Source organism: Myotis davidii, unplaced genomic scaffold (genome assembly GCF_000327345.1).
Source record: "Myotis davidii unplaced genomic scaffold, ASM32734v1 scaffold164, whole genome shotgun sequence".
Lineage (NCBI taxonomy): Eukaryota > Metazoa > Chordata > Mammalia > Chiroptera > Vespertilionidae > Myotis > Myotis davidii.
The window spans coordinates 2,030,293-2,040,067 of NW_006296417.1; the positions used below are offsets into that span (position 1 = coordinate 2,030,293).

Below are 9,775 nucleotides of genomic sequence, written 5' to 3' on the forward strand. Positions count from 1 at the left end.
AGAGGGGAGGGGAGGGGAGGCTCCCCTTATGCAGCCAGGCCTGTGCCACCAGCTTTGAGCTGCCAGAAGCAAAACTGCAGATGCACTGAGGAGTAATCCAGAACCCGCTGCCAGGAAACAAGGAAGCGTGCCACACAAGCTGTGCCAACACCTGGCTCGTGCCAACGTTCGGGCCTGAAGCTAGGCTCTGCCTCTTCTCCGCCTGCGGGAAGTGTGAGCACTCGGCCACCTGTGTTCTCGGGGCCCAGGCTGCTGAGAAGGGCAGAGGCGGGGGGCGGCAGCTGGCTTCCGGGTAAACAGGAACCGCTTTAGTGGCCAGCCTTGCGTGGCGGGGCCGGTCTCCCCGAGTGCTGTCTGGTTTATATTTCAGCCCTCCAAACGAGGGTTTCATCTCAACCTTTTTCAGGAGTACGTGGGGGTTACTGTTTGCCAATCTGAAAGCAAGTCTCACAGTCACTGCAGATGGGAGAGATCTTTTATTGCTTTGGGCAGGGCAGCATTTACTGGTTGGGGGCTGGGCCACAGCCCCCCTGTGTCCAAGAGCAGATGGCCTCACTTCTGGGCACGCGGGTCTCCGGTCGGAAGTGGGCCCCACGCGCGGAGGCAGAGCCGTCCCCTCCTGCTGAGCGCTCCAGCGGCCCCTGCGGGGAGCTCCGATGGGTGCTTGCTGAGGCCTGCAGGTGGGCCTGGCGGTCAGGTTCAGGGCCAGGTTCCTTCCCGTCAGAGCCTGCGAGCCTTCCTGGGGCGGCAGCCGTTGTGCGGGATGGGGGTGTTGTCTGTGATGGAGATCACTTCCAGGCCCCCCATCGTCAGGCCCTGGATGGCAGACTGGGAGGAGCAGAGAACAGGAGGATGGCTCAGTGCCGGAAATGATGGCCTAGTGTCCAGGCAGGGCTCGGACAGGGAGGTGGGGGGTCGGGGGGAGAGGAGAGGTTCCCTGGCTTTGACACCTACTCATAAAGGTCTCCAACCAAGCCCCTCACCAGGCGTTCAGTGCTGCCCACTGTAGTCACACCTGTTGCTTCCGCCTGCGCTCCACCACCTCCGGACAAAGGCTGACTGTACACCCTCCCACCCTCAGGCTCACACTGCTGCAGCTGTTTCCTCTGCCTGGAATGTCCCCCCTCACCTGGACAGTGCCACGCGATTCTTGAAAAGTCAGGGTTGTCACCTCTTTGGGGGGCTCCCAGCACCTGGGGCACAAGCTTGACCAGTGCCCCCGCTCGTCTGCGCTGAGCGTCCCATTTCGATGGTCCCCAGGGACCACCTTTCTGCCCCCGGGCCTGGCACACAGCAGGTGCTCAGCGGATGTCTGAGGAACTCAGCTGAGGGGCCTGGGCTTGCCTCCAGAAGCGCAGGAGGTTATAACAACAACAGAAATCTCCGGCCCTCATGGGAACCCACAAGGCCCCTCCACTCTCCCCCCTGCCCTCCAGCCCCGTCTGTCTACAGAAGCAAGTGCACTCGTGCGGAGATTCACTCACTCACCAAGCGCCCCGGCCCCAGGCCCTTCACCACCACCCGGATGTGGGTCACGCCCTTCGCTGTGGCCTTCTGGAAAGGAGCGACAAGTGGTTAGTGCCCAGCGGGAGCTGCTACATCCACGTCTCCAGCTCCTGCCCCTGGGCCGCAGGGTAAGAGCTCCAGGGAGAAGGCACCCCATGTGGAAACAGGCCGAAGGCGGGACAGATGCCTGGGTGCAGGTCACACATCAGGGAGCGCAGCACACAGGCCGCAGACTGCGAGTCTGTACACTCCCCTTTCGCCAGGACAGCACTGCCACCTGGTGGAGTGTCTAAGCATCGCTCCGAGGTGCCTCAGGGGTGAAAGCAGACTCTCAGAGGGCGAGGAGCCGGGGCTGCAGGCAGAGCTTCAATCCCCACTAAGCAAGTGTCCTCTTACCATCTGACATCTTTAGTGAAAGGCGCATTTTTCCTCATGATTACAAAGGCATCGCGATGGAAAGCCCGGGAAACACAGATGTCACTGAACCCGCCCAGCAGAAGCCACTGTCAACACTGACACATGTCTTTTCAAGGGTATGACCTGCCCCTTGGTGGATGTTAGCACACGTCGAGGATCATTCATGCAGAGCAGTCACTGGTCTGGGGCACTGAGTGGGCTGTGAAGGCCAGGGTTTTCCTTCGGGAAACACCTGTGAACCTCCAGAGGCCAGTGCCACAGCAGCCAGGGCACAAGCTGTGGTCCCAGACCACACCAGGGAGCGAAAGCGACCACGTGGCTCTGAGCAAGTCGTACTCTGTATGTGAACTGGCTCAAAGCATGGACAGTGCCGGCGTCTTCTGAAGACTCCAGATAATGAGTGTCAAGTGTCTGGCATATAGTAGATGCCCCATAAACATGCCAGCAGCGGCACACTGCCAATCTGCGACTAGGAAGGTCTGCCACGTTCACACTCAGATGCGTCCTGCGTGAGGTTTTCACCACATCATGTCTTCCCAGGGGCTACCATCACCCATCCCCACTCACGCGCACTTACCGCTGCGGCAGCTATGCCAGCTGTCTGTGCCGCGATGCCCGTGCCCTTCTTGGCGTTCTTGAACCCCTCGGTGCCGCAGGAGGTGCGGGCAAGGGGCTGGTTGGCGGCAGAGACCACCTGGATCTGTGTGCTAGGAGAGCAGGGGAGGCACGGGAGGTAAAATGGACTCTTCAGGGACTTTAGAGAGCGCTAGCCTATGGCCTTACAAGCCCGAGAGAGAGAGCAAAGGTCAGCCGCTTTCCCTCTGAACTTAACCAGTAAAATGCTTTTTGAACTCTGACAGGAGGCGCCAGGGAGGGTCAGAATCAATCCCCTAAACCTCACATAAAGAGAGCTCTGTTATGGACTGAATGTCTGTGTCCCCCAAATTCATGTTGAATTCCTCACCCCGAATAGTACAGTGTTTGGGGCCTATAGGAGGTGATTAGGTCATAAGGGTGGTGCCCTCATGAATGGGATTAGTGCCCTTATACAAGGGACTCCAGAGCACTCCCTTGACCCTCCCACCCTGAGGACAGAGCGAGAAGCTGGCCATCTGCCACCCTGAAGAGGGCCCTCCCCAGAACCCACCTGGCTCCTGACCTGGCCCCTTTGTAGGAAAGCAAATCTCAGCGATAGGATATGCCCAACCCACTCCACATTGTCATGAAATCTGGGTGAATGTCGTAAAGACAGAAGCTGGTTTCCCAGAAAGAGGAGGGGGCCTGGGGAACACGTGCACCGGCACCACCAGGCAGAAGGGGCTTCCACCCACACAGGTGCCCAGGGCCACCGTGCCCTCCCTGTGGAGGGAAAGGAACCCACCTCGACCTGCCCAGCTGCCCCCTCCCCACTCACTTGTTGTAGGACGCCTTAATGTGTGCGATGGGGATCTCCTCAAATTTCTTTCCTGCCCACCTCAGGGGGCTCTCCTGGCCTGGAATTGGAGGGTAGATGCTGCAATGAGAACATTTAATGTGAAGTTGTCCTTGTATTTTTTTAAAATCAAAGAAATCCATCCGAGAGTTAAAAATAACCCAACAGTACAGACAAACTCGATGAAAACAGCAGCCCCCCACCCGGCCCCTGAGGTGGCTGCCCGACATCCCCTCAGTCCTGTGCTCCGCCCTGTGTGAGCGCCTCTCTGACTAGGCACAGGGCTACTCGCTCTGCTGGAAGAGAAGAGATACCACCCATCCTCCCACCCGTCGTGTCCCTCCTAGTGTAACCGGATCAGCACTTCAATCCTTTGTAGGACCCACTGTCTGCAACTTAAAAATATAGTTAAACCTCTATTTCTTATTTCGTCACCTGCGGATGGCATCTTGACTCTATAAAAAGGGGGCAACAAAACTTTAATAATACTTATCATTACTATAAAAAATCCAGTATCCCTTAGAATAGAGGTCAGCAGACTTTTTCTATAAAGGGCCAGAGAGTAAATATTTTGGGCTTTGCTGGCCATGAGGTTTCTGTCGCAACGCTGGCACTGTAGTTCAAAAACGGCTGGCCGTCGACAACAGCAAATCAACGGGCGTGGCTGTCCCAATAAAACTTTATTGCAACCGGCCAGATCTGGCCCATGGAATGTAGTTTGCAACCCCTACCCTAGCCCAATGGTTCTCTCTCTGAACAGCAGAAGCACCTGTTACTGTGATGGGCAGGCCTGGGAATCCTCTCTCCACAAGGCCCCAGGTCAATCCCAGGTGAACCCAGGGCTGGGAACACTGGCCCAGACACTGCAAGTTCAAGATCTTTTGCTGTCTCAGCCCAGCCTGTTCTCTGGCTAGCCTAGGTCAGCACTCTTCATTTTCAGATGGAGAAACTGAGGTAGGAACAGGGACACAGGGTTCGCTGGGAAGCCGGGCCTTCGGTCTGGGAGACCGGCCTCTGTTCAGAGCGTTGCCCATCACGTGTGCTCTTTTATTCCCACATACGCGGCTGTCACTCAGCCCGAGACGTGAGTAAACCCGCTGTGCCCCCTGCCTACACGTGCAAATCAGGTCTGTGTCTGTACCCGCTCCCGTCAGGAAATCCAGCAGACTTAGGTTTAGAAAATACACGCTTATCTGAGAACAGTCCTCCCCTCAGCCCTACCTCCTTCCCTAGAGGTATTTTTAAAAACAGAACAACACAGTGATACAGGAGTTACAAGTGTATTCTTCCCTGCTAGGCCTGATCTTCAGAGATGATTGAGCACCTCAGCAGGTTCCCGGCTTATCGGCCTGCGCACATGGATGAGGCTGAGATGACATTAATGTTTAAAACATCACCGCTTCCCAATGGATCGTTTCCCCTATGGACTTGGGAGTGAAAAAAATTAAGCCGACTGAAGTCTGAATGTACAGTGCACTGCCTTAGACAGAAAGCCAGGTTTGTGGTGGAAGGACTTGGAACTTGAGCCACTGAACTGAAGGCATGAATAAGATCGGCCTTTAAACCTCCCAGGACCGATGTACACATGAGCTAGTGGTTCACCCCACGGCAGCAGGGACGGGACCGCGGCCTCTTCACAGCCACCCTCAGAGATGGACGCAGACCGGGCCAGCACATGCGGCATCGCTCTGCACGCCGCGGACGGACATCAGCCGCCTTTCCCCGCTGAGGGTCCGCGAGGAGGGCTGGCTCCTGCATGAGAGCTTGCTGATCCCTGGGCCAATCCAGCCCTGACACACGTGGCACCCCAAAGGCGGAGGCCCTGCCTCAGGGTCTTCAACCTGTTTTCTAACTGTGGCTACAGACACGTTAGAAATGAAGAGAAATGTAGAAAATTTGCGGAGATCCTAGCTCATGGCCCACTACCCCTGTCATACTTACCTATGTTTTCAGTAAGAGCCTTCCAACCCTTGGCTTCTGTTTCTTAACTTCCCTTTCTCCCGTGATCCTGTGTCCTCTATCCTACCCTGGCTACTTCCTCCCGTGGTACCTAGCCCTTGTCATGACCATACCTGCAACCCCATCACAACCTCGGTTCCTAGCACCACACGTTGGCCACCACCTCCTGGCGCGCCCACTGGCTTCCTCTATTGGGAACTCTTCAATTCCACTCATCTTACCAGTTTTTTACTTTCCCTTACACCCCTGATGCCTTCCGTTCTGCCCTGACCTCAAGTCAATTATATGGTCAGTCATTATAATCACTCCTTTGCACACACCCTCAACCCCCACCCCCTGACCCCTACCCACTTCATGGCACTCTCCTGGCAAACGCCTAACCCTGGTTAAGTCCATCCTCCAGCCACTCTGAGCCTGTGGTGCACAGCTGGCTGGAAAAAAATAGACAGCAATGCTGACTGGTCTCCCTGTATCGTGGTTTCTTAGCCTCGGCACTACTGACATTTTGAATAAGATAATTCATTGGTGTGGAGGGGGGGGGGCTGTCCTGCATACGGTGACCTCTACCCACTACCTAATGCCCCCCAAGTTGCAACAATCAAAAATGTCCGCAGACATTGCCAAAAGTCCCCTTGGAGGCAAAATCGCCCCAGGTCGAGAGCCATTCTTTATTCTAATGACTTCTGACATCAAGTGGGCCCTCAGCCCTGTGTGGCCATCAGACAGCACTCCCTGCCCCGCAACTGTCCCTCCGGTCTCCCGGACGACGGTTTTGTACCTTCTTTTGTCTCCCCAAACCTGCTTCCTCACCGACAGCTGATGGCCTTCACGGAGGAATAGAAGCAATCACAGTTCCCTCCCGCTCCCCCGGCCCAACAGCTGTGCCCGCGAGCTATGCATTCTCTCCTGTTTGATGCTCCGCTGTGTGTTCCCCTCTCAAGGACATCTCTCCGGCAGCGTTCCCTCCGGCCCCATCGTGTTCCTTCCCCTCTCCTCTCCGCCGCATCACGCCGTGTTCCGCTCCGGCCCCATCGTTCGTTCGTTCCTTCCCCTCTCCTCTCCGCCGCATCACGCCCATCAGCAAGAGGCTGCCTTCCCCGACCCGAAAAGCAAACACAAACTCCTCGATCCCCAAGCCTCCTTGAGCCACTGCCATCTCTGTGACCCTGACAGCAGGTCCCCCTTCAGGAACGGGCCGTGCCTGCTGTTCCTTCCCGTCTTCTGTTCTCCTTGAGCCCACTCCAGTCAGACCTCAGCCCCATCACCCCACCAAAATGCTCTAGTCAAGGCCCCCGACCAACTTACAATGCCAGGAGCACGTCGGTCTTCAGCTATCAACCTGTCCTATCAGCAGCATCTGCCATAACTGACCTTTGCTCTTGAACCACACACACAAAATAATCTCTCCAGGTTTTCCCCCATTATCTCTCTCTTTAAATATATTTTTATTGATTTCAGAGAGGAAGGGAGAGGAGAGAGATAGAAACAGCAGTGATGAGAATCATTGCTCAGCTGCCTCCACTACCTCTCTTCTGTCTCTCTCACTGATTCTTCCTCATCTGCCAAATCTCTAAATGTCAAAGGGCTCAAGGGTTCAGTCCTTGGACTTGAGCTTCTCTTCCTCTCTTGATGATCTTGTCGTCTCATCATCATCTCTGGTGCGTGTGCCACATGCATGTGTGGCCCAGAGCTGTCCCCTGAACTCCATGTCTAATAGCCAACATCGTATCTCCACTTGGATGTGAATTAAGCATCTCCAACTTAGCCACCCAACCCCAAACTCCTGTAGTCTTCCCCATCTTAACAACAACGCCGTCTTTCTAGTTGTGTAGGCCCCAAATTTGAGAGTGTTCCTCCATCCCTCTCCTTTTTCCACACCTTACATTAATAGATCATATTGGTTCTACTTTCTAAGTGTATCAGTTCAACCATTCATGCAACCTCCACAGCTGTCACTCTGGTCCAAGCCACCATCATCTCTTGCCTGGATTATTTCAATAGTCTCACTGCTTAGAAGACTTCCTGCTTCCCTGCAGTTCAGTGTCAAAATGCAGAGATCCTACTATGTGCACTTTAATCCTACTATGTGCATTGTCAAAATGCAGAGATCCTACGATGTGCAGCCGAAGGGACTCTTTAAAAACTGTAAGCATGATTGAGTCAACTCTCTCCACGACTCTCCAGTGGCTTCCCATCTCATCAGAGTAAGAGCTGAAGTCCAGACGATGACCTCATGTAGCCCTGTGTGCCTGCTACACTGCTGGCCTCTCTGCTTCCACCTCCCATTTTTACTCCTCACTCCATGTTGGCCTTAACTGCTTATCAACACTAGAGACACTCCTGCCTCTGTCATCCTCCCATGTTTTACTTGTCTTATATTTGCTGTCCCCTAACCACTATAATTTAAGTTCTGTGGGGACAGGGATTTCTGTGTTTGGTCCCCAATGTGTCCCTAACACCTTGCACAGTGTCTGGCAATGTTGAATGACCAGAACAGAATCCTGACTTAAAACTCCTTCAGAGGCCTCCCCACCGTCCGCAGTGGGGGGCAGTGTAAAAGCCCCCATTACAGACAACGCCCTTGGCATTCTGATTCCTTTTTCTCGCTGACCTCATCTGCCATCACACACACACCTGAATATCCCACGTTCTTTCACACCACATGCCTTTACACGCATGCACTGTTAGCTTTGCCTAGAACAACCCCTTTCATCTTGTCCAGCTGAACTCCCGTTCGGGGCAGTTGTCAGCCCCACGCTTCCTTCTCTACAGTCTCACCGGATTAACTCAGGAGTTAGACGCGCATCCTCTCACACTTCCCAGCAGCCAGCTCTGACCTCGGGGCTATTACTCATCAGACTCTGGTGAAGATGCAGGTTTGTCCTCCCTACTGTGGGGAGGAGCGATGTTTTGTATTTGTCTGGGTGCATGGCACACAGTAGGTTCTCAGTAAATGTTTGCTAAATGGATGTGAACTACACACCTAGCACGCAGAGGTGGTGGCAGTGATGGGAAGCAAGATGCCAGTCCCCAGGACTGAGCACAGATCTTAGACCAACTCTGAAGGGTGTAGGATAATTAACACCACAGTGTAGCGCCCCCTCTCCTCCCCGTGCGTCTGCGTAGTCGGTGCGACCTGTGCTCCCTCTCAGCGGGGAGAGAGCTGATCTCTGCCCGGGCGCCTCTGACATCCACTCGCTCACTCATCAAAGGCTCACCAAGCATCCACTCTGTGCTAAGTCTCATCTGCTTTGATTCCCACAATCTCTCTCGGCACTTTATCCATTTTTAGTCGAGAGAACGGAGGCTTAGAGGCTAATTTTCACAAAGTGGCACAGATGGCAAGAGACAGAGTTGGGAATTCACTGGTTCCCAGGCCCTGGAGGGTGGTGCCGGGCTCGGGGAGGGCTGGACCGCAGCGGCTCTCACCTGAAACTGCTGCTGCTCGGAGCCGGGGTCGCCGCCGGAGCCGGAGCCGGGGACGCCGCCTCCTCCTCCACCTTCTGCTTGGACGCCGCGTCCTGCAGCTGCTGGGCGCCCCTGTGGATGGTGGCGGCCGGCACCCCGGCCACTATACTGCAGGGACGGACAGGTCGCTGAGGTCCCCCGGCCTGCCGCCCACCGGAGTCCCCATGGCCCACGGGACCAGGGCAGGAGCGTACCCTGGAGGTAGCCGTGGGTTCGGAGGGGCGATCACTCTTACCTGTTTGTGGGCGGCCAAGCCCACGACCACAGGAGCCGAGACCCCGCGTTCCTCACCGCCTGCATGACTTGAATTGACCCCAACGACTTTCCGTCCGCGGCGCCAGCACCATGAGCGCCCGTGGGGGGAGCCCCGAGGGAAAGTCACCTGACTCCTCCTCGCCGGGTCCGTTAAAGCCTCTCACCCCCGTGTATGTGCTCCATAGTAGCCGTCTCTGTGATTTTCAGCTGGGGATTTCTCTTCTCGCCCCTAAATTCTAACAGGAGCCCCCCGAGCCTCCCCCCCGCATGGGAATGGTTCATCCTGAACCTTCCGGACGCGCCGTCCCCGCGCTGCCTTGTGGGAACACGGGATTGGTCGGGCCGCGGCCGCGGTGCATCGCGGGAGAGCGGGGATGGCGGCGCCGGGAGCGCGCGCGCTGCTGGGGCTGGCGAGGGGCTGGGCGCGCGGGTTCGGGTTCCGTCCCGACTCCGGCACCAGTGAGTCCGTGTGACCTTGGACCGGCCACCTCCCCTCTCGGAACTTCAGGGCACTTACCCCGCAAAATGGCCCCCGCCTCTGTGGTTGGCTTGGTGCACAGTAGGCGTCCGGTAGAAGGTGGTGTGTTCCCCTCGGCCTTCTTATCGTCTCCTTCGGCAGCTCTTCGGGGACGCTCCTTTTTGTTTGCGGTCAGCGCCCGACGGGAGCGGCGGCAAACGAGGCGGCCTCGGTCGCTGTCCTGGTGGGCGGCTCGGAGCGGAGAGGGTCTCTGTGGGGAG

At 56.2% G+C, this 9,775-nt stretch overlaps 2 protein-coding genes across 2 annotated transcripts in view; one reads left to right on the forward strand and one right to left on the reverse strand.

Annotated features, from left to right (window-relative positions):
• Positions 1–457: 457 nt before the first annotated feature.
• MRPS11 (mitochondrial ribosomal protein S11) lies at positions 458–9,311 on the reverse strand. Its single transcript, XM_006771748.2, has 6 exons — positions 9,018–9,311; positions 8,744–8,890; positions 3,338–3,436; positions 2,501–2,630; positions 1,489–1,554; positions 458–828 (listed from the first exon to the last, which is right to left on the reverse strand). Exons 1-6 carry the CDS (start codon positions 9,080–9,082, stop codon positions 721–723), a joined length of 615 nt encoding a protein of 204 aa, XP_006771811.1. The 5' UTR covers positions 9,083–9,311; the 3' UTR covers positions 458–720.
• A 251-nt stretch (positions 9,312–9,562) lies between these two features.
• Positions 9,563–9,775, forward strand: part of MRPL46 (mitochondrial ribosomal protein L46) — a 7,651-nt gene continuing 7,438 nt past the window's right edge. The window contains exon 1 of the mRNA XM_006771782.2: positions 9,563–9,607. Coding sequence (XP_006771845.1) covers positions 9,563–9,607 — 45 coding nt within the window. The remainder of the gene's footprint in view (positions 9,608–9,775) is intronic.

What these genes read in the sequence shown, in the direction of transcription:
- MRPS11 (XM_006771748.2), bottom strand. Translation starts at nt 9,082, where the DNA reads ATGCAGGCGGTGAGGAACGCGGGGTCTCGGCTCCTGTGGTCGTGGGCT. An exon ending in ATTAAGGCGTCCTACAACAA is followed by an intron (nt 2,631 to 3,337) that starts GTGAGTGGGGAG and finishes CTGCTCTCCTAG; the next exon opens with CACACAGATCCAGGTGGTCT. An exon ending in GCCTGGGGCCGGGGCGCTTG is followed by an intron (nt 829 to 1,488) that starts GTGAGTGAGTGA and finishes TGCTCCTCCCAG; the next exon opens with TCTGCCATCCAGGGCCTGAC.